The sequence below is a fragment of the Stegostoma tigrinum genome, chromosome 35, assembly GCF_030684315.1.
Source record: "Stegostoma tigrinum isolate sSteTig4 chromosome 35, sSteTig4.hap1, whole genome shotgun sequence".
In the NCBI taxonomy this organism is placed as follows: domain Eukaryota; kingdom Metazoa; phylum Chordata; class Chondrichthyes; order Orectolobiformes; family Stegostomatidae; genus Stegostoma; species Stegostoma tigrinum.
Genome location: NC_081388.1, coordinates 6,060,093 through 6,084,980, shown reverse-complemented (window position 1 = coordinate 6,084,980; position 24,888 = coordinate 6,060,093). Strand labels below are relative to the sequence as shown.

Below are 24,888 nucleotides of genomic sequence, written 5' to 3'. Positions count from 1 at the left end.
TCAAATTGGGAGACAGCTGTTCTCTTTATTATCTGTGTCATGACCCCTCTTGATTTTTGAATATCCCTAGGCCTTTGCTTCAACAAGAACAGTCTCAGCTTCTACAGTCTATCTAAGTAACTGAAGTTCTCATCCCCAAATCAATCCCAGTAATGTCTTCACACCCATCCTAAAGTGATTACCGAGCACAAGGCGCAAGAGTCCAGTTGAGGCGGAATCATTTTTGCCTTTAAACAGTTTAATCATAATTTCATTGTTTTCATCCTCTATGCGCCTACTTAACTGAATTTTTATTTTCAGAACCCAAATAACTAGGAATTCCTTCTGTTGACGGGTTTAAAACTGTTCTGTCACCATTGCATCCCCATAGTCTCTTCATCCTACCACAACCACATTGCCAACATCCCGCCGCATCCCGTAACACTTATGTAACCCCCTCCCCTCCACAGCTGTCTTGCAGCTGCCACCAACTCTCAGATTGTGTACTTCCAGTGTCAACAAGTGACGACCCTGCATCTCCTTCACTGCCGGCATAACCTTACATAACTGCACACCACTGCTTCACCCACAGGTGGTTTGTCTCCTGTCTTTGCTACTGTAGGCTTGTCCAGGAACTGAGCAGCAGCAGCAGCAAGGACAAAAGAGAACCAGCTTGTGAACTGAGGAGCAGCTTCTCACCATCTCCTTACGTTTGTTATGGACCAGATCAGACCCCTCAAAATATATGAAGAAGGTCACCTGGACCCTAACTTCTTTTTTCTTATTTTAAAAGAAAAATGTAAGGTGCTCTGCTCCAGATGCAATTCGATGGGGCCAACTACTCAACATTAAACAAAACACAATTTATTCAAATAGTATATTAAAACATAGCAAAATAAAGAAGAACTTGGAATAACAACAGGATAACAGATGATTTTACTACTGTACAGTAACTGTTCCAATATAGTAACATCCCATGGCAAAAGACGATCAGAAAACAGATTATGTCTCATGTGCAATTCTCTAATCCAGGAGGAAAAGTTCTGAGAGAGTGCGAACTCCAGTTTTCAGCTGTAGCGAAGAGAGACGTGGCAGCTTTTTCACGACCCAGCTGCTTCTGCTCAAAGCTAAATCTAAAATCCCTGGTTCTGTGGGTCGGAGCTTGACTACACCCGCCAAGGCTGCTTCTATTGTTCCAACTTCTGTAAAAAAAACCCAAGGATTCGGAAATTGCTCACATATTACTCAGAGCTTGTCTTCAATCCCTCGCTCCCTCACCTTGCGCTCTAAGACCCACACACAAAACACTGTTCCTTAAAGCCACAGCATTGTCATGTATTCCACTTATGAGCATAACTTTTCCCACAAGTGAAGTTTGCAGGAGGACTTGAGGATTTTTGGGTGCAGATTCATGTAAGATTTAGACTGCTTAACAGTGTGGATGCTGAGGGGGTCCAGGACTGGAAGGCATAATCTCAAAATAAGGAGATGCCCATTTAGTACAGAGATGAGGAGGAATTTCTTCTTTCATGGGTAGTCAGTTTGTCGGATTCATCACAGAAGACCGTCAAGGCTAATCCATTTTTAATCAGTAAGGGAATCAAGGATCATGGAGAAAAGGCAGGAAAGTGGCGTTGAGGATTGAGATCAATCATGATCTCATTTGAATGGCAATGTAGACCTGGGCTGAATGGCCTACTTCTCTTATCACTTGGATTAGGTTACCTACAGTGTGGAAACAGGCCCTTCAGCCCAACAAGTCCACACCACACCTTGGAGCATCCCACCCAGACCCAGCCCCCTATAACCCACACACCCCTGAACACAATGGACAATTTAGCATGGCCAATCCACCCTAGCCTGCACATCTTTGGACCGTGGGAGGAAACCGGAGCACCCGGAGGAATCCCACGCAGACACGAGGAGAACGTGCAAACTCCGCACGGACAGTTGCCTGAGGCTGGAATCGAACCCGGGTCCCTGGTGCTGTGAGGCTGCAGTGCTAACCGCTGACCTTTTCATGAAAATGGTCTTTCCAATAAATACTTTGCCAGAACCATCATTACTAAATTTGTTCAAAGGGGCCATCATTTGTTGACCACCCCTAATTGCCCTGGAGAACTCACCTGTTACCTTGAACCACTGCAGTCCATGTGGTATAGGGATACTCACAGCAATGTTAAGAAGGGAATCCCAGGATTTTGACCCAGTGCCTCTATAGATTGAAGTCAGCTGGTTTGGAGGGAAATGTCCAAACGATGGTGTTAACTGCTCTAACCCTTCTAAACACATGACCACTTCCATCTAGAAAGTACAGTCTCAGGAGCCTTGGTGAGTCACTTCCATGCATCTTAAAACTGGTATACACAGCTGCCTCTGTGCACTTTTGAATGTTGAGGGGTGAAAGACGTAGTTGAAGCTGGTGGACTTGATGCCAGCCAAACCTGCTTTGCTCTGGATGGTATCGAGCTTGCTCCCTGCTGGAGCTGCGCTCATCCAGACAAGTGGAAATTATTCTATCATACCATTTGTGTCTTAGACACTCAGTAAGTTACTGTCTGCAAAATTTAAGCCTCTCGCCTGCATAAAGATTAAGGATAGCAGTCACAGCATTTAGATGAGGAAAGCTGATGTATCGGGCCTAGACACTTTCTGATGAAGGGTCTAGGCCTGTAGTGTCAGCTTTCCTGCTCCTAAGATGCTGCTTGGCCTGCTGTGTTCATCCAGCTCTACACCTTGTTATCCTGGATTCTCCAGCATCTACAGTTCCCATTATCTCTCACAGCATTTAGATGGTTGGTCCAGTTCACCTCTCTTTCTCCATGTGAGCTACCCAAACCCTTTCTTTTTTAACAGCTCAGCTGATGAACAGTGTTATGAGCCTTGCCTGGCCTAAGTTGCAGATTCAGCTGCTTTATACTTAAGTTCTGTCAGCTGTCCCCTGCACATCACCCTGCCCTCCCACCCTGGTTTCAAGGCATTCATAACATTTGTTGCTTTGATCAGAAGAAAACTGAACACTGCCAAATAATATGCACAGAGATGGAGCAAATTTCCTGGAACTTGCTCACTGTTTCTGCTGAAAATAAACAGAGTGCTTACATCATTGTAACTGGCACCTTTGGAATAACGACTTGGGCCCAGTTAGATGTACCATAGTAGAATTTTCTGGGGAGGGGGGTGTTCCAAAAACTGTCACAACAGCTGGTGGAATTTACATTCAATTGAGTAGTCATTCTGCAACTGAAAGTTACTGTTGGTAATAATGACCTTTCATCTGTTAGGGAAGGAAATCTCCCATCTCACAGTGACATGTATATCCCCTGAAGGAATGTAAAAATAAATGTGAATGGGTCATGGTCATTGTGTTTTAACTTTATAAGCCCTTCATTTATTTGTGGATGTTTGAAATGGTATAATGATTCTCCAGTATTCACATTGCTCCTATTTACGGCTAGGATATGAACCTGTACTGTGATGTGGAGATGAGTGTTAATTTACTGTACTTGCTCTTCTGTTTCAGATGCTCAGTGGTATCCTGCCAGGCAATCCATTAGGCTGGATCCAAGTAAGTGATAGATCAGTTCCACCTTTGGGAAGGACTTGTGCTGTTTGGACTTTGCCTGCCCTAATACCCTGATACCAGTGGTGTGTGGTTACACTCTGATATCAACCCTTTAACTTGGCTGTGCCACCTCTTCCCAAGCTTCATGCATTTCCCATGTGCGTACTCCATGTCGGTCAAATGAACTCCTTGTCACTTGTTGGGTTTGGAATCTTTTGCCTGTGCTCACAGATTTTTTTACAGTTTTCAGTCATCCAACTGACTCTAACAAAGTCACTCCAGTGAACGCTTTCCTGTTGCCCTGGGCTGGCCCATTAATGTTTTGTTGTGGTATGGTGGTATGTAGCTTTGTGTAGTACAGTTCTTGCTCTCATAGGAGATTTTCTTTAAGAGGATGCAGCACAGATTCTGCTGAACAAATTGAGATGGTTAAGATGATTAAAAGAATGAATAGGAAAGAGAGGCTTTTATAAAGAGTGAGGGATGATGTTATTGAAATACAAGAAGACCGGGTAGATACTGAAAAGATGTTTCTCCCCATGTGGGAGATATTTGAACTAGGCGATACAGTTTAAACATCAAAGTTCTCCCATTTTAGATGGAAGTGAGGAGAAAGTGTTTCTTTGTCTCTGAGGGTCATGAGTCTGTGGAATTCTCTCTCCAGAAAGCAGTGGAGGTGGCTCATTAAATATTTTTAAGCCAGAGATAGATTCTTGATTGAAAAGGCCATCAAAGGTTATGGGGTACGGAAAGAGACCAGGAAGGTGGATTTGAGGCAGCAATCCGATCAACCATGAGCTTATTAAATAAGGGAAAGTGGTTGTGGGGGTCATATTGCTTTCTGCTTGTGAATGGATCAGAACAAAGGAACATCCTCTTAAAATAAATGCTGGCTTGTCAGAGACATGTCAAGAAACACTTCACACACACAGGATAGTGGAAATCTGGTACTCTTGTGTCCCCTAAAATGATAACCCTGGGGGGTTAATTGAAAGTTTCAAGACTGAGGTTAGTAGATTGTGTGTAAGGGTTTTTATCGATATTGAGCAAAGGCTTGGAACGTACAGTGTCTCATTGGTTAGCCCAGCTGCCCCGGTGTCAGGGACCCGGCTGCGATTCCAGCCTCAGGCACCTGTCTGTTTGGAGTTTGCACGTTCTCCGTGTTTCTGTGGGCTTCCTCTGGGACCTCTGTTTTCCTCCCACTGTCCAAAGATGTGCGGGTTAGGTGGATTGGGCAATTTAGCATGGCCATAGTGTCCAGAGATGTGCAGGCTATGTGGGTTAGCCTTGGGAAATGCAGGGTTATGGGGATATGGTAGGGAGCAGTGGGTCTGTGTGGGATTCTATTTGGAGGCTCGATGTGGACGTTTGGGGAATAATCTGCTTCCACAGTGTAGAGATTATGTGATTCTAAGAGGCAACTTACAAATCAGCTGGAATCTAATTGAATAGTGGAACTGACTCAAGTGACTGAAAAGACATCTGTTCTGAGGAAGGGTCGCTCAACCTGAGAAACATAAACTCTGACTTCTCTCGACAGATGCTGTCAGACCTTCTGCGTTTATCCAGTAATTTCTGTTTTTGTTTGATTTCCAGCATCTGTAGTTATAGACCTGTACAGCATGGACACTGACCCTTCAGTCCAACTCTTCCACACTGACCAGACGTCCTAAATTGACCTAGTCCCATTTGCCAGTATTTGACCATTTCCCTCTTATACCCATTCTGTTCATAAATCCATCCAGATGCCTTTTAAATGTTGTAATTGTACCAGCCTCCACCACTTCCTCTGGCAACTCGCTCCATACTGCACCACAATCTGTTTGAAAATGTTCCCCCTCAGGTCCGTTTTTAAATATTTCCCTCTCGCCCTGAACCAATGCCCTCTAGTTTGGACACCCCTTCCTTGTGAAAAATACATTGGCTATTCATTGTATCCATGCCCCCATGATTTTATAAACCTGCATAATGTCACCCCTCAGCCTCTGACACCCCAGAGAAAATAGCTCCTACCTATTCAGCCTCTCTCTGTATCCCTAACTCTCCCCAACCCTGGCAACATCCTTTTAAATCTTTTCTGAACCCTTTCAGGTTTAACAACATCTTTCCTATAACAGGGAGACCAAAACTGTCAGTAGTATTCTAAAAGTGACCTCACCATTGTCTCACATGATATCCCAACTCCGATACTCCCTGTACTGACCAACGAAGGCAAGCATGCTAAATGCCACTTCCACCATCCTGTCTACCTGTGCCTCTGCTTTCAAAGAACTATATGTACCTGTACCCCTAGCCACTTTGTTCAGAAACACTCCTCAGGTCCTGCTGTTAACTGTATAAAGCCCTGCCCTGGTTTTCTGTACCAAAATGCAACACCTCACATTTATCTAAATTCAACTCCATTTGGAACTCGTTGGCCCATTTCGCCCATTTGATCAAGGTCCCTCTCAGTTTTGTTTTTGTTGCTGAGAAGACTGATAGTGTGTGGAAAATTAAGAAGGAACTGCCTTTCTCTGGGATAGACCTTTGTAAAATATCTCTTTCTTCGCTCTGTTTTTGCAGAGGGCAAGTCACTAAGGGATGAGGAAATTTTGCAGAACCTCCCTGTTGGTACCACAGCCACTCTTTACTTCAAAGACCTTGGTGCTCAGATTGGATGGGTTACAGTAAGTTGTAAATGCCGTCACTAGTTCAGCCATGACTGAAACCATTTGCTGTATGTTCTTGAGTACTTTATACTGTGGAAAAATTTGCCTTTTTGAGCTTTAATGGTCCCTTGTCATACATGAATGGTGTCAGGGTCAGTCTTTAGTTTATAGGTGTCCTTTTTAAGATCATTTAGACTCTGAAATCCTAATTTTTTTTAACCAAATCATTTGCAGTTAAACACTGTCAACCTCTGGTATCCCAACCACTTAGCTCCCGTTAAAGTACTTTTGAAGGAAAAGCAACTGCCAGTCTACACACAGAAACCTCCCTCAAACGGCGATGTGGTAATGAACGGCTAATCTGTTTCTACAATGTTGGGTAAGGGACACTGGAGAAAGAACTTTCACTCTGTCTGAGACAGCTTTGGTTCAGTGTCTCGTGTAAAGACATGCACTACAGCAGCGTAGCATTCCCTCCAAACTGCACAGCCAGTCTTTATTCTGTGCTGAGGCCTGTGCAAGTGGACTTGAATCTGCAATCATTGTGACTCAGACAGCATTGCTACCATTAACTCACCCAGTACTAGAGAGAGTCTTGATTTTATCACCTTACCTTAAACTTCAAGGCAGCTTTGGTACAATGGAGTGTGGTGCACACAGAGAGGTTGAGTTAGTTTTGTTTCAATAGTGCTGACTGAGGGAAGAATGTCCTCCAGGGTACCAGGAGCTCCCTATGGTAGAGGTTTGTTGGATCAAATGGTCTCCATCTGGGCCATCCTGGATTCATGTGCATCTTGTTACTAACCAAATTACAGCCTGAATTTACTAATTAGACCAAAAAGGAAATGCCCTGCCATCAAACCCTGGGCTCCCAATGGGGTGAATGTCTGGATTACATCTTGAATCCATCTGGATTTAGGAGTTGAACCCCAGCTTTCCGAATCAAAGGCTGAATGCTACAGAGTTAAACTGGTATAAATGGGGTGTGTGCTTCATGAGAAGAGTCCCGTGATGTCTGAAGGCAAGAAATTGCATTCTTATGTGTTAAAAGTAGACTTTGATAAAAGGTTTGCTGTGTTACAACTTAAGTTCACATCACATTTGTTCTTCAGATGATTTGTTGGAAGAATTTGGTTTGCAAGTCCGTTATGGAATTTTGTATGTCACTGAAACAGAAACAAGAGTTGGAGGATGGCTTATGTGCGCACATGTGTATGCATGCGTCAGTCAGCAATTCTCTGGTGCATCGGGATTAGCACTAGAATGACAGCACTTGCAAGTGGGTCTCTGAATTAGCAGAAAGAAATGAGCCATTGCTTTCTAAACAGTGTTGGAAATACTCAGCAGGCAGGGTTAAACAGAGTTTCAGGCTGGTGACCTTTTTGTCGGAACAAGAGAAAGCCATGGATGTGGCTGGTTGTGAGAGAATAAAGAGGCAGAGTTTTAAGTAGGTGTTCCTGAGTAAAGTGGTATGCCTATTTGTAAAAAAAGAACTTAACGATAAAGGAAACTGGGCAAGCTAAATAATTGCCTGTTCTATCATGCACTCAATTTCCTCTTTGTGCCAATATCCGTGTTGTCTACAGAGCCAGAGCCACTGGATGAGTCCTTGATTGTGGACAAGTGACAGGCAATATAACCTCATCCACCCTTGGACCTGTCTGCATTGCTGCTTGGCCAGAAATAAATCTATTAAAAGTTCCTCTGGTTTTACTCCCTATCCTCCTGCTATTCCTGCAGTCACCCCACTCAGTAGTCAGAGTTTGGGAATGTGGGAGTATATGGAAGTAAACAAGATTTCACACACCACCCCCCCCCCCCCCCCCCCCCCCCCCCCCCCACCACCTTCCAACTGCTGCCCAACATCCACAACAGAAAGTGACAAAGTTGAAATACTGTGTGTGATACACACTTTTTTTCTCTTTCTTTACCCGTAGGTGTTTCTCACAGAGTACGCTGGGCCGTTGCTGATTTACCTGCTCTTCTATTTCCGACTGCCGTTTATCTATGGCCCTAAGCACGCTTTCACCACGAGTCCCCATTCAGTCGTGCAGTAAGTTGAATATTGTCTTGACTCGTGGAGATAACCTTTTTGCTAATGGTCCAAAAGTAAAAATTGTAAACCTGGGTGGACAGAAGTGACTTGGGAAGAAGGCCACCACCATCTTCTCAAAGGCAATGGCAGGGAGCAAGAACAGGAACAGGCCCTTCAGCCCACCGAGGGACTGCACCTAAACACACGCTGCCTTTTTAAACTGAAAACCTTTTACTTCTATGCAGCCTGGATCCCTCTATTCCCTACCTGTTCATATATCTGTCAAGATGCTCATAAATATTGCTGTTGTATCCACTACCTCCTTTGCCAGCGCATTCTAGACACTTACCACCCTTTATAAAATAAATTTGTCTCTCTAGTCTCTTCTAAACCTTCTCCCTTTTACCTTAAACCTATGTCCACTAGTAATTGACATTTTCACCTTGGGAGAAAGCTCCCTGACTATCCATTCTATCCATGCCTCTTGTAATTGTGTAAAGTTCTATCAGGTGCCTCTCATCCTTCAACATTCAAGTGAAAACAAATGGAGTTTGTTCAATCTCTCCTGAATAGCTAATGCGCTCCAAGCCAGACACAGTCCAGGTGAACCTTTTTCTCTACCCCTTCCAAGGCCTCTGTTTCCCGCTGGCATTGCGTATGCAGTAAATGCCAGAAACAAAAACAGAAATTGCGGAAAAAGCCCTGCAGGTCTGGCAGCATCTGTGGAGAGAAGTCAGTCAACGAGGGAGGCCTAGTGACCCTTCCTCAGAACCCTGGGCAGTAGATGCTAGCCTTGCTAGTAACACCTGCATTCCAAAAATGAATAAATGGTTTTCCTCAATGTTCGTTTGAAAACTACATAGGGGTTCCTTGTCCTTCCATCTACTCTGTGCTGCTCTATATTTTACTCATGTCCTAGTTATGCGATTTTATCTCACAGAATGGATTCTTCGCTGGGGTACAGCTCAATAGATACTGGTTTATTTCTGATATGAGCACTGGCATTAGAGGTTGGCAAGCTATGGATCTTGAATGAGGTTATTTGATTGCAGTGAGTCTAAGGACTCGGGAGTTGATCCCAAGATCAACTGGTTGATGTGTTTCCGGCAATGCTGGCTAAGGCAAGAATCCCCAGCTCTTTAAGCAAGTCACGGGAATACCTGCCGGTGTAAGTGTGCAGTATTCTTTCAGATCCGAGGTTATGGTGCTTAGCATGTGATTGACAAATGAAATGTAGTGAGCAATTGAGAATATCGTGGAGGCAGGTTCAGCCGTGGCTTCCAGTCGGGAATTTGCTAAGTACCTGAAGGGAAAAGAATTGCAAGGTGAAGAGGTGATGGCGGGAAGCAACAGCGACGTGGTGGGCAGAATAGTCTGCTGTGTTGTAACCATTCCCTGATTCTGTATCTGTGCTGATATTGTCACTGCTCTCATTTATTATCCAACCGTAATAAGACTGGATGCTTTTTGCAGAGAATAAAGAGCTTTGATTCTGGGCTATCAATGGGATAGGGTAGACTCTGGGAAAGTGGGATGGAGCTTGGCCTTTGAAGGGCATTTTTATGATTGTTTAATCTTGTCAGTAACTCCACAGGGTGACAGTGATAATTTTACAATGCTTGATATTATTGTAGTGCTGGTTAACAGTACTGTCACTCTCTCTCTCTTTCCTTCCTGTAGCCTTGCCTGCATTTGTCACTCCTTCCACTACATCAAGAGGCTGCTGGAGACACTGTTTGTCCACCGGTTTTCCCACGGCACTATGCCATTCCGAAACATCTTCAAGGTAACAGTGTTTGCTCAGTATGGCTATCTGTGGAGTTTAATCTTTGTCTGTGTAGAGTTCTTAACCTGCCCAACTTTGTTACAAACCCCACAGTGCTCCAGAACGCAGTACATTGAAAAGGAAGAAGCTTGCAGCTCCTCAATATTAGATTATAATTTATCTTTTATCTGTCTTCTCTCCAACTGTTAGATTTTTGATTCTGAATGTTTCAGTTACTCAACCTTCAAAGGGCCAATTGGGCTCCAGTAAATCCCACTCTCACCTAAATCATAAGATATAGGAGTAGAATTAGGCCATTCAGCCCATTCTTTTTACCATCTTTTCCCCTTTTGACTCTGATTGCTGCTGTGATTTCTATGCTTGCACACATTGCCCCTTTCTGTTCCACTTTGTGTGCCATCATCAAAATAGCTACCCTACAGTGCTGCCATATCCTTTTGTTTTTTAACCCCATGTATTCGCCCTCTAATTAGTTTGAAGCCCTCTGAATAGCCCCAGTTATTTGACACTGATCTCAACTCAGCTTTCAATTCCTTTTCATTCCTTCCACCTCTTTGCTGATGACGTGAGGATGTGGAGATGCTAATTCCCTCGATCTTTCATTCTCTTTTCAGGATGTGCCATTTCAGCTGAAGATTAAAAGGGGATTTGCAAAATGAACACCCAGGTTGGGGGGGAGGGGGGAGGGGGGAGCAGTGTGGAATGAGAGAAAGAGAGAGAGAGACACACAAGCTGATGATGCTAATTTGAAAAGCCTAAAAAACATCTCTCTCTGGGCAGAACTAACCTGAACACCCCCACACATGCTGTCTATCTGGAATTCCTCCTCTTACTGCTTCAAAAAGGCAACATTGTACGAACAATTCACAGTGCTCTCCAGTAACTTTGTTCTTAAAACTGTAGATATAGAACATAGAACATAGAACATTACAGCACAGTACAGGCCCTTCGGCCCTCGATGTTGTGCCGACCTGTCATACCGATCTCAAGCCCATCTAACCTACACTATTCCATGTACGTCCATATGCTTATCCAGTGACGACTTCAATGTACCTAAAGTTGGCGAATCTACTACCGTTGCAGGCAAAGCGTTCTATTCCCTTACTACTCTCTGAGTAAAGAAACTACCTCTGACATCTGTCCTATATCTTTCACCCCTCAATTTAAAGCTATGCCCCCTCGTGCTCGCCATCACCATCCTAGGAAAAAGGCTCTCCCTATCCACCCTATCTAACCCTCTGATTATTTTATATGTTTCAATTAATTCACCTCTCAACCTTCTTCTCTCTAATAAAAACAGCCTCAAGTCTCTCAGCCTTTCCTCGTAAGACCTTCTCTCCATACCAGGCAACATCCTAGTAAATCTCCTCTGCACCCTTTCCAAAACTTCCACATCCTTCTTATAATGCGGTGACCAGAACTGTACACAATACTCCAAGTGAGCCACACCAGAGTTTCGTACAGCTTCAGCATAACCTCATGGGTCCAGAACTCGATCCCTCTATTAATAAAAGCTAAAACACTGTATGCCTTCTTAACAGCCCTGTCAACCTGGGTGGCAACTTTCAAGGATCTGTGGACATGGACACTGAGATCTCTCTGCTCATCTACACTACCAAGAATCTTACCATTAGCTCTGTACTTTGCCTTCTGGTTACTCCTACCAAAGTGCATCACCTCACACTTGTCTGCATTAAACTCCATTTGCCACCTCTCAGCCCAGCTCTGCAGCTTATCTATGTCTCTCTGCACCCTACAGCATCCTTCGTCACTATCCACAACCCCACCGACCTTAGTGTCGTCTGCAAATTTACTAACACGTCCTTCTACGCCCTCTTCCAGGTCATTTATAAAAATGACAAACAGCAGTGGACCCAACACTGACCCTTGTGGTACACCACTAGTAACTGGTCTCCAGGATGAACATTTCCCATCAACTACCACCCTCTGTCTTCTTTCAGCAAGCCAATTTCCGATCCAAACTGCTATATCTCCCACAATCCATTCCTCCGCATTTTGTACAATAGCCTACTGTGGGGAACCTTATCGAACGCCTTGCTGAAATCCATATATACCACATCAACCGGTTTACTCTCATCTACCTGTTTGGTCACCTTCTCAAAGAACTCAATAAGGTTTGTGAAGCACGACCTTCCCTTCACAAAACCGTGCTGACTATCCCGAATCAATTTATTCTTTTCTAGATGATTATAAATCCTATCTCTTATAACCTTTTCCAACACTTTACCAACAACTGAGGTAAGGCTCACTGGTCTATACTTACCAGGGTTGTCTCTACTCCCCTTCTTGAACAAGGGGAACCACATTTGCTATCCTCCAGTCATCTGGCGCTATTCCTGGGGGGTTGGTAGCTCTTATGACACTTTCGTTAGTTTCAAGCAGTGTCTTCCTATTTTTAGTCCAGAGACAAAAACAGTGATATTTTCATCTGCATCAACCCTGTTGAGCCCTGTAAGAATTTCGTATGTTTCAAAGGTGTGGTGACTCAGTAGTTAGCACTTCTGCCTCCCAACAGCAGGGACCCACGTTTGATCCCAGCTTCGGTTGTTTTAGTGGGGAGTGTGTCTGGGTGGGCCGCTCTTCAGAGGGTTGGTGCAAATTCGATGGGCTGAATGGCCTCTTTCACACTGTAGGGATCCTGTGATTCGATGGATTACCCTTCATTCTTCAAAACAGAGAATAAAGACTCCGCCTCTTCCATAATCTCTTTAAGCCTGGTAGCAACCTGAGGAAGCCATTCAACACCTCCGGTCTGTTCCACCATTCGATTTAGATTATTTCTGATCTGTACCTCAGCTCCTTTTTACCTGTGTTAGCTCTGTCACTCTGAATACCCTTCCATAACAACTCTATTATTCCTGGTTCTGGGATTTTGGTGTGAGGAACTGTTTCTGGACTCGAACCCTCCCCAAGTACCCTGGCTGTCATTTTAAGGTTATATCCTTCCAGTAGAAATAGCTTCTTTCTGCCTATCCTATCAAATCCTTCAACAATTTGTGTAACTCCAGTAGATCACTCCTGAAATTTCTGTATTCAAATGGAACTCTTGCCTATATTATGGAATCTATCCTCATTATGTACAACTTGGAGCTGAAGGGAACGGCACTGCCTGTAAAAACTGTAAGACGGTCAGTAACTTTAACCAAAGAGCATGCCTGTGATGTCCCTCAGCAGAAAGCAGACCATGCGTTCCTCTGGCACTAGGAGGTCATGACCAGTTCAGATTTGTTGATCTGCACTGAATTTGATCGGCCCCCTTTGGTACATCCTCTCAATGGGATCATGTTGCTTGCAGAATACGTGCTGCAATGCAGTCAGGGTGAACAGAATGACAGGAGCCCTCTGCCTATTTGACAAGCTGCTCAATTATAAATCAATATACTTGGGGGCGGGTTATGAGTTCTGCTGTATAAGGGTTGCAGTGGTTAGGCACTTCTAACTTGTGTTTTTTTTAGTAAATTCTGTGCTGTTCCCTTTTCCTGTCTCTCCACCCACCTCCAGCTCATACAGCCCCCAACCCAATGAGTTGTTCTTTATTAGCTTAAACAGACTGTTTGCTTGACTGTGAGGCCATCATGACTGAGTTATGTGGATGGAATTTTGAGTAGAGGCTATCGCAAGTACCAATGCTTTGAATTGCTTGTTTCTTTCTCCTCCTCCTCTGGAGCTGACTAATGATTATCCAGGACTGGATTGCTGCGTCAAATTCCTGGAATTCCCTCCTTAAATCGCATTGTGGGTTAACCCACAGCAGGTCAACTGCAGGGGTTCAAGAAGGCAGCTCACCACCACTTTCTCAAGGGGCAACTATAGACAATAGACAGTAGACAATCGGTGCTGGAGTAGGCCATTTGGCCCTTCGAGCCAGCACCACCATTCATTATGATCATGGCTGATCATCCACAATCAGTATCCTGTTCCTGTCTTATCCCCATAACCCTAGGGACAGGCAATAAATGCTGGACCCAGCCAATGATACCTACATCCCACGAATGAATATTAAAAGAAACTTTAGAAGACCTAGACAGTAAGAAGCTCACAGTGGTGTCAACAGCATAGTCGTCACTGTCTGGTTAGGGATGGCACTTTGGCACCTTCATCTGAAGCTTGATGGGACCAAACCTGGCCACAAGAGAGGGCATGGTATTGTTACTGGGCATTGAGTGACTCCTACTGTACCAACAGAATCAAAACTTTGTGAATTTGTGATGATTGTTGAGCATTGCTGAGGGGCGATGGTTTAGTACTTCAGGTAGCAAGATGAATCTCAACCAGGTTGGTGTGTTGTTCTAGTCATTTGGTGCTGTCAGTTTGATCTGTGTCTTCACTCATTCTGTAACTACTTTGACACTGTGTTCTTGTTTTGAGTTCTGATTAATCTGAAGTTCCCTTCCTCTTTTAGAATTGCACCTATTACTGGGGTTTCGCAGCCTGGCTGGCATATCACATCAACCACCCACTGTATACACCGCCTGGTAAGTCACAGCCCATGTTAACATTAGTGTGAATCAGGGTGGCTGGTGTAAACAGTATCCCATCTACCCTACACTGAGGCATGGGAGGAATTGTTACACCACACGTGACCATGGTGCCTGATTTGGCACGGCGAGGGCACACTGCGTCAGCTCGCCGTGCGATAGAAAGTACAGCTGTTTCTCAGCAGCTTGATGCGTAGATGCCCCCATTATTGAAAGGCTTCAATTGGTGCTCACCCCTGCCCTTCCTACCCACGCCCCCCTGCAACCCCACCATAGCTGCAGTGCGGCAACTAACTAGGGTTTCTTTGACACTCCCTCCTACCACTCTTGTCAAGAATGACCAGGACGGCAGTACTGGGAGGAATGTTATAATCTCGGGGATCTCTTTCCAGTCAGACCGTGTTCTAACGAGGACCTGTACTGGTGTTCTCTCTCACTGTCTTTGTTGATTCTTGGTCATTCTTCCCTAGCACTGCCTTTTCCCAATGGGGGCAGTAAATGATGTGCCCGTGTCATCATCCACATCCCGAGATAGAATTAACTGTTTTGGCGTGACATCGGCAACACCCGATTGCATTTGCAAAGCGCCCTTCTTTTTTCATAGTATGGAAGCATCCCTAGGGGTTCTCACAGGAGCACTATCAAATAAAATTTGACATTAAGTCCATATTTTAGAGGAGGTGATCTGTGAGGAAAGTTTTAAGGTGCAAGAACTGCAGTGACCCACCCTTATGGGGTCTCACACTAGGTTTGGCCTTGCCAGATTTGGCCATATCTTGAGACGAAGAGAAACCAGATCTCTCTCTCTTTTTGGGGTGGGGACAACTGTAGATATTTGAGGTTACACCTCCCTTGTTTGCTTTCCCAACGTGCTGTAACCCTCCACTATGTATGTTTGTGTGGGTCACAGGATCAGGCTGATTGGGATGCCTTCTGTGGCCAACACTCCCTGGGTTCCAGTGGGGAGTTAACCCTCTGTGAGACAGAAGGGGTTGGGCTACTTTACCTGTAAAACCCCGGAGTCCTCTTGTGAGTCCCCTACTCTGTTCACTCGCTTTAATCTACTCAAACCATACCATCTGGAATTCCGAGATAGTAGGAACTGCAGATGCTGGACAATCCGTGATAACAAGGTGTGAAGCTGGATGAACACAGCAGGCCAAGCAGCATCTTAGGAGCACAAAAGCTGATGTTTCGGGCCTAGACCCTTCATCAGAAATGGGGGAGGAGAAGAGGGTTCTGAAATAAATAGGGAGAGAGGGGGAGGTGGATAGAGGAGAAGTAGCTGGAGAGGGGACAGACAAGTTAAAGAGGCTGGGGTGGAGCCAGTAAAGGTGAGTGTAGGTAGGGAGGGGATAAGTCGGTCCAGGGAGCACGGACAGGTCAAGGGGGAGGGATGAAGCTTGTAGGTAAGAGATGGGGGTGGGGCTTGAGGTGGGAGGAGGGGGATAGGTGAGTGGAAGAGCAGGTTAGGGAGGTGGGGACGAGCTGGGCTGATTTTGGGATGCACTGGGGGAAGGGGAGATTTTGAAGTTTGTGAAATCCACATTGATACCATTTGGCTGCAGGGTTTCCAAGCAGAAAATGAGTTGCTATTCCTGCAACGCTCTTTGAAGGGTACATGGAACAATCCCTCTTCCATACCTACACTGGCCCTAAACCCTGCCTCTTCCTCCATTAAATTGATGACTGTGTCGGCGCCGCCTCATGCTCCCATGAGGAGCTCGAACAGCTCATCCACTTCACCAACACCTTCCACCCCAACCTTAAGTTCACCTGGACCATCTCCAACACATCCCTCACCTTCCTGGACCTCTCTGTCTCCATCTCTGGCAACCACGTAGAAATCAATGTCCATTTCAAGCCCACTGACACCTACAGCTACCTAAAATACGCCTCCTCCCACCCACCTTCCTGCAAAAATGCCATCCCCTATTCCCAACTTCTTTGCCACCGCCACATCTGCTCCCAAGATGAGGCATTCCACTCCCGTACATCTCAGATGTCCTCCTTTCTCAAGGACCGTAACGTTCCCCCCCAGAATGCCCCCGACCGCGTCGCCTGCATTTGCTCATCCCTCACACATCCTTCCCCTACAACTACAGGAAGTGCTACACCTGCCCCCACACCTCCTCCCTCACCCCCATCCCAGGCCCCAAGAGGACTTCCCACATCAAGCAGATGTTCACCTGCACATCTGCTAATGTGGTATACTGCACCCGCCGTACCCATTGTGGCCTCCTGTACATCGGGGAAACCAAGTGGAGGCTTGGGGACCGCTTTGCAGAACATCTACACTCAGTTCACACTAAACAACTGCACCTCCCAGTCGTGAACCATTTCTCCTGCCCCTCCCATTCCTCAGACAACGTGTCCATCCTTGGCCCGCTGCAGTGCCAGGATGATGCCACCCGAAGGTTGCAGGAACAGCAACTCATATTCTGCTTGGAAACCCTGCAGCCCAATGGTATCAATGTGCATTTCACAAGCTTCAAAATCTCCCCTCCCGCTAATGAATTCCAAAACCAGTCCAGCTCATCCCTGCCTCCCTAACCTGTCCTTCCTCTCACCTATTCCCTCCTCCCACCTCAAGCCACACGCCCATTTCCTACCCACTAACCTCATCCCACCCCCTTGACCTGTCCATCCTCCCTGAACTGAGCTATCTCCTCCCTACCTCCCCACCTACACTCGCCTCTACTGGCTCCATCTATGCTTCTTTGACCGGTCTGTCTCCTCTGCACCTATCTTCTCTATCCATCTTCAATCCGCCTCCCCCTCTCTCCCTATTTATTTCAGAACTCTCTTCCCCCTCCCCCATTTCCAATGGAGGGCCTCAGCCCGAAATATCAGCTTTCCTGCTCCTCTGATGCTGCTTGGACTGCTGTGTTCATTCAGCTCCGCACCTTGCCATCTGGAATTCCTGCCATTAATATCTTACACATGTGCTCTCACACACCATTAAAATTGACAAAGCTTTTTGTTCATCCCCATCTAACGTTTTCTTCTCCAATTCATTGTCAGTTTCTGTCTGATTCTTTTACTGTCAAGCCCCGTGGGATGTCTTAACATGTAAAGAGCAAGTTAGGTTTGCTGTTAAGCACAGGTCCTGTCTCATTAGTTCGCTGTGTTGCGAAAGTGCATATCTCAAGATATGTGTTAAACTAGGTACTCTGAGCGAAACCGCAAAGGTTTCTATGCCTGAGAGTCTCTTGTCAAGTAGCATCTGCACTGCTGGTGTTTGTAATGGCGATATATACCCCAGTACTGAAGAATGATTACAAACATCAATGTTATCACGAGAGCGCCATCATCCTGTGCAGTCAATATATAGGACATTTGTCAGCTGAGTGCATGGAAGCTCATTTTTTGGGTAACTCCTTTCCAGGTAACTACTGCTTTATACCAAGCTTTGAACTTTCTGTGGAGAACGCTTTGTTGGTGGGTGAATTGGAATGGAGTGGAGGGGTGATGGCTGATAATGATCTTGCATTTTGCCGAGGTGTATATTTCTTTTCCTTCCCTGCCGTGAGAATGCTGCCAGTATATTGAGGAAGAGGTAGTTTCCCTGCATGAAGCACCCCTCTATGTTTGCCCCACACCACGTTGGCACTCAATAGGTTAACATGGGACACTCAGAATTCCCCGTTCACTCCTCCTGTGACCTCCAGCTGCTTCTGGTCCATGTAGAGACCTCTTGCAGCTGTTTGGACCAGGAACGGCCTTTGAGGTCTTTTTGATGATGTTTTTTTTGTTTACTCTTTGGAATGCAGGAGTCCCCGGCAAGATCAGCATTTATTTGCTGTCTAGTTGCCCTAATGTGCCTTGCAGGATCATTTCGGATAGCAGTTTAAAAAATTAGCCATGCTACTGTGAGTGTGGAGTCACATATAGGCCAGACTGGGTGGGGACAGGAGATTTCCTTCCCTAAAAGGGCATTAGTGAACCTGATTGGGGTTTTTAAAACAATAATTGATTTCAGAATCACCATTAGACCAGCTAGATTTAGAATTCCAGATTTATGAATGACATTTGGATTATATCATGGGGATTTGAGCTGGTGCCCAGGCATTCGTCTATGCTAATAAAACAGAAAGTGCTGGAGGAACTTGGCAGGAGTGGCAGCATCTGTGGTGAGAGAAGCAGAATTAATATTTCGAATCTTTTTTGGAACTCATTTGTCTGTGTCTCTGAATTACCACATTTATAGTGCACCACAACCTCCAACCAACCCGTAACATTTATGGGTAAGGATGTTTTGAGACCAGGATCTTTTTAGAGATCTTTCTGGTTTTGTGGATAATTGACTGATTTTTTTTCTGTTTCAGCTTATGGGGAGAAACAAGTGAAAATTGCTCTAGCTATATTCCTGGTGAGTTTCTCTTTCCCTAATGTCTACAAACAAATTTTAAATATGTGAGTAATACTGCTCTGGAGTTTATCAATTGCAAGATCATGAAAGTATTTAATTCCATCAAAAAATAATGCAAAGGTAAAGTTTATGTTCTCAGTAATGAAGTTACCAGCATATGTAGCTATTGCTCATTGGTATTCATAATCTGTGTTGGCGATGACCCTATAATAATAGAGAATGCATATACATGTGAATTGACAGTAATGATAATCTGTGACTCCTCCCTCAAATAACTAAGGAGGAATAAGTTGGAGAGAATTTCCTCCGAATACTCTTCCAAGCTTCCTTGTGACTGGGTTTCAGTTTGAATTGAATTGGCTTTATTGTCACATATACCTGAATGAGTACAGTGACAAGCTTACAATTCACCATTTACAGCACCATCTTAAGTACCAAGTTACCTAGGTACAGATTCTTCAGTACAAGTTATTAGGAAAGGAAAGTTCGGAAAATATAGAAATAAAAAGTCCAGCATTACAGATTGTAGGAATGAATTAGAAAATAGGGAAATAAAAAGTTCAGAGTACGGTCCTTCAAACCCAGTCCCCACTGGCAGTTTGCCTCCAGACTGCGCCAGGCTTCACCTCAAGGCTGTTGAGGACAGGAGACGGCTTTCTGAAATCCTCTTGAGGTTGGATGTCCATGCTGAGGTCACACCAGGCCAAAAGACCACTACGGACTGCTGAAAGACCTCCACAGCGGGCCAGGGGATCGCCATGCCGGGTGTGTGCTGAGGTTGAGAGTTCAGGATTTCACAAAGAAGAAAAAAATGGGGGTTTTTAAAAAGGACAAAGAAACTGACTGAGCGAACGAGCTCTGACTGAGGGCATCTCACTCTGCCGCCATCTTGGACTTTATTATTGGAGTGGGTGTGAAGTGATGCGAGAGGATGTTTTAGCAACAGATTTGTCAGATTCCTGAATGGAGGGGGACTTGTGATCCAGTACTGTAGTTTGTGTAACTGTAACATGAAATACACAACTGGCTGGGAGTAAAGAATCATGACCTGATGACCCATCTAAGTGTCAGTGGGCCAAGTTCCAGGATGCTGTTTGCCTGCCGTATCTCTGAATTATATTAAAATGTGAAGCAAAGACTGTCAGGAAACCAAAATTATTGCTTGATTTTAAACAATATCTTAAGTGTTTCTGAAAGAAAAACAATCCTTGCCTTGTACTCCTCAATACAGATGCAAGAATTCCAAATCTCGGAGTCAGCAATTTATACTGCATGAGACAAGAGGGCTGATTGGTTGGCAAGGTGACCCTGATTGGTTGAGGTGTTGCCATGATGAATACACCAGAGAACAATTGTTATCCCATGCTTTCATTTAATTTTTAAAACGTACAGTTTTGAGAAGATTTGTAGCTCGGGTTGAGTTTCTGGATGTGAGTTTGCTCGCTGAGCTGGAAGGTTAGTTTTCAGACGTTTCGTCACCATTCTAGGTGTTACCTAGAATGGTGACGAAACGTCTGAAAACTAACCTTCCAGCTCAGCGAGCAAACTCACATCCAAAAGTACAGTGCCTGGACATTTATGTCTACGTGTAGAAGACGGGCCTGCATCTGAAAATATGTGCTTTTTTAGCAAATATAAATGAGCCAGGTTGCAAACCTAACTGATGGTGCTAAGCTGGTCACCAGTGTAATTCTTTCTTTTATTCAGGATTGCCCAGCAAGTATTGACAGCTGGTAAATCAGCCTGACTTCAGACACTGGCTTAACTTTAGCAAGCGTGGGCTTTCATCTGAGATTGCAGAGAAACTTAAAGCACAGCAGCGAGCCATTGGCTCCAGGCTGGGTATCATCGGACCATATTTATCCCCCACCTCGTTCCATCAAGCTCTATCCACAAGTCCTCTGAGAGCATCCTGACTGTAATGAGGGGCCTTAGCAACAACACAATGTGATGCTCATCTGGGAAATGTTGCTGGTGGAGCTGACTGGCTCTCAGCAGCCTCCGCTCGGTCAGTTTTTGCCTGTCATTTACTTTCTTGTTTTCTCTCTCCTGCAGTTCTGCCAGCTGGGTAACTTTTCAATTCACGTGGCATTGAGGAATCTTCGGCCGCCAGGTAGGGCTGTGTATGTGACTTGCGAGCAAAGCCCAATGGCATTAATGTGGGTTTAATGGTCTCATTGAGATAACAAGGTGTAGAGCTGGATGAACACAGCAGGCCAAGCAGCATCAGAGGAGCAGGAAAGCTGACGTTTCGGGTCTAGACCCTCCTTCAGAAAGAAGGGTCCAGGCCCGAAACATCAGCCTTCCTGCTGCTCTGATGCTACTTGGCCTGCTGTGTTCATCCAGCTCTACACCTTGTTATCTCAGATTCTCCAGCATCTGCAGTTCCTGCTGTCTCTTGATGGTCTCATTGTTGTGCTTAAAAACCCAGAAAACAGCTCTTTGTAATCATTTCCTGCTGCCAGTTTGTGAATTGACGTTTAAAGAAATCGAAGATGTGTGACCATCAAGCCCTGTTCCCCGACGTTTGTGGGGAAGAGACCTGCTACTTCATCTAGTTTGGATCTGTATACGACTCCAACCCTGCCCACCATCTACAAGACACAAGTCAGGAGTGTGATGGAATATTCCTCACTCGTTTGGATGGGTAGAACTCCAACAACCATCAAAACTTTGATTCCACCCAGGACAAACTTGTGGGCATCGCATCCACAAAAATTCATTCCCCTCATCACCAATGCACAATGACAGACGTAACCAGCCATAGGATTACTGCCAAAGCTCACTAACCCTCCTTAGTTGGCACTATCCAAACCTGGGACCTCTACCATCCAGAAGATCAAGGGAAGCAGATAAATGGGAACACCAACCCCTCCAAATCACTCTCCATCCTGACTCTGAATCATGTCGCCATTCATTTAGAGTCACTGGGTCAAAATCCCAGAACACTCTCGCTAACAGCATTGCAGGCGTGCCCATTGGGCAGCGGGTATAGAGTCATAGTGTTATACAGCACGGAAACAGACCCTTCCGTCCAACCAGTCCATGCCAACCATAATCCCAAATTAAACTGGCTCCACCTGTCTGCGCTTGGCCCATATCCCCCTAAACATTTTTAATCCCTCCATGTTTTTATCCAAATGAGTTTTAAACATTGTGACTGTACCCATATCTGTCACTTTCTCTGGAAGTTCATTCCACGTTCAAATCACTGTCTGCATAAAAACAAAAAATTGCCCCTCATGTCTTCTTAAATTTTCTCCTCTCCCCTTAAAAATGTGCCCCCCCCCCACCACTTGCAACTCCCAGTCTTGAAATCCTCCATCCTGGTGGGGAAAAGCCAACTAGCATTAACTCTGTCTATCCCCCTCGTGATTTTATAAACCTCTATAAGATTGTCTCTCAATCTCCCTAAGCTGTAGTGGGAAAACATCCCAGCCTATCCAGCCTCTCCTTTATAAATCAAACCCTCCATTCTTAATTCAGGAAAGCAGTCCAGCATCACTTCGCAAGGTCAGTTAGGGGTGGTCAATACCTTGGGGCCTGGGCAGCTAAAGACATAGACTCCACTGATGGTGAAGGTGCTTCTACTGCAAGAACGATACAGATCTCATAGAGTTTTCATATTAAAGGAAGGTATGAGGATAAGAAGGGGAGTGCCTGTGGAAGGACCTTTTTAAATGCAAGGGCATACCAATCAAGTGACCTGCACTGATTGAAGTCGCCATGTGTCAGGAAAGCTGGCCCTGGTTTTGTGTTGGTTTTCAAAGATCTGAAAGATGAGGTACGTTAGTCTGGTTTCTGTGGAGGATTAAATAGAGGTGTTGTAGCATGGGCAGGCCCAACACAAACAGGCTTACGGATAGTGAGTGAGCTCCGGGCAAATAGCAAAGGGAAGGAGGAGCACTATCTCCTTTTGGAAGCATTTTGCCATCTTTTAAGCATGTAGTTCTGATAAGGCATAAAGCAGACAGGAAAAGCATAGAAGGGAGAGTCTGCTGTCTCACGAAGCAAAGATCCACTCTGCAGAATTTAGTGTCAACTTTAACCTCTGACAGCTCTGGTAACTCTATCTCCAGCTCTAACTAAAGATAATTTGTTTATAATTAATCCCTGGTCTGATTGAGTGTCACGGACTCTATTGCCAAGGATTCTGGAGTATTTAGCTTATCCAAACGGGTGTGCTATACGTATGGACAGGTGGCTTGTTGACAACCCATTAACAGCAGGCAGTACACAAGGCTGGAAGAGTAACTCTTTAGCTGCTGGCAACTCTTCTCACAGTGACAGGTGGATATTGGCAGAAGATAGTTTGCCACTAAAGGACTTCTGTGGACAGTTTGTGAAACATTTGCTGTCTGAGTTTATAGCTGTTAACATCTTTTTGTAAAGCAATGAACAATTTCTTTCAGACACAATCAGTTGAAAGACAAAGATATCCATTGGGCTAATTTCCTCCCTTCATCCCCTCTCCAAGGCACCTTACTGATTCCCCTAACCCCCTATAAGGAAGACATGGGAGCAGGAGGCCATTCAGTAGCTGATCTGAGAATCCTCAGCACCGTTCTCCTGCCTTTACCCCATAACCCTCTTTTTTTTTTTCCCTTGCTGATTTAAAAATGTCTGTTTCTGCCTTTAATACACTTAATGATCCAGCCCCGACAGCCCTCTGCAGTAAAGAGTGCCACCCATTCACTCCCCTCAGAGTGATAAATTCCTTCTCATCTCTGCCTCAAATGAGCAAACCTTTTATTCTGAAATCATGCCGTCTGATCCCAGACTCTCCCGTAGAGGGGACTGGCCCAGTCATCGCAGTAAGATCCCAGGCTGCATTGTGCTGTTGGCACATCCTTGCCTTGTGAGAACCACAGGCTTTCCCAGCCACAGTCAGTGCTGCAGGGCAAATGTCGCAGTTTCCTCCTGTGCCTTCTCTCAGACGGTTGGAGTTATGTTTGGGCCCTTCCCAAATCGTTGATCTTGTAGACCACTTGGAAGTGAATGGGCTATTCTGGTGTTTTAGCCCAGAGAACAATGTCTTTCTGTAACTAAATGATGCAGTGAAATCGAGAGCTGAACACCTCACCACAGATACTGCTACTCTCCTCTCTCTACCCTTAACCCACCCCATGGTCCCACTGTTCAGAGCCTCTCATCAGTTGCAAGTTTAGCTCTTTCCATGTCCTGCTGTGATCCCTCCTTCCACCTCACTGGGTTGGAGATGTCTTACATAAACGTGTTGGAGAGGAGGTGGAGACCAGTTTCAGCTTTTCTGATGATCTCCCATTAAACCAGTCGTGGATCGCCTGGAAGTTGGAACATTTGTTTTAAATTTTTGTTTTAAAAACTGCTTTGTAATTTAAAGTAATTTACTAAGTCCTTACAGTACAGAAACAGGCCATTCAGCCCAGTTGGTGTGTGACAGTGTTCATGTCCCATACAAGCCTCCTCCCACCCCTCTTTATCTCACCAGCAAACCCTTCTATCTCCCTCACTTCCTCGTGTGGCTTCTCCATAAATTTATCTGTATTACTTCTTTCACCTCCACCTTTTAGCTATGATTCCCACCTCCTCATTCCTCTGAGTAAAGAAGTTTCTCCTGAATTTGTTCCTGGGTTTGTTTAAGACCATCTTGTATTTTTGGAAACAGTTTCTCTGAATCTAGCTTGTGGAATTCCTTCATAATTTTAAAGATCTCTGTCAGGTCATTTCTGAGCCGTTGCTTTTCAAGAGGAAGGACCCTAGACCATTCCTGATGGTTATAACAACTCTGCTTTGGTATCATCCGTGTAACATTTTTATACTCTCCAGTGTCTCTCACTCTTTCTGTATTTATTTGAGGAAAATCTGTAAATGTGTTACTCTTAGATATTGGTGGGTTGCTTTTTGACTGTCGCACGAAAGTATGCTGACAAGGCAAATGCGGTTGATATTGTCGAGTGCTATCCTGGAATCTCCAAGGCTGTGAGCTGTTGTCTGGGCCTGTTGCCTTATAGAAAGTAGAACT

At 45.0% G+C, this 24,888-nt stretch overlaps 1 protein-coding gene across 1 annotated transcript in view; it reads left to right on the top strand.

The window, feature by feature from the left end:
* Window positions 1-24,888, top strand: part of tecrb (trans-2,3-enoyl-CoA reductase b) — a 74,370-nt gene that overhangs the window by 38,717 nt on the left and 10,765 nt on the right. Inside the window, exons 4-10 of the mRNA XM_048522041.2 lie at window positions 3,503-3,547; window positions 6,107-6,210; window positions 8,130-8,245; window positions 9,908-10,013; window positions 14,437-14,509; window positions 18,841-18,884; window positions 20,940-20,997. Of these exons, the coding sequence (XP_048377998.1) occupies window positions 3,503-3,547; window positions 6,107-6,210; window positions 8,130-8,245; window positions 9,908-10,013; window positions 14,437-14,509; window positions 18,841-18,884; window positions 20,940-20,997 (546 nt within the window). The remainder of the gene's footprint in view (window positions 1-3,502; window positions 3,548-6,106; window positions 6,211-8,129; window positions 8,246-9,907; window positions 10,014-14,436; window positions 14,510-18,840; window positions 18,885-20,939; window positions 20,998-24,888) is intronic.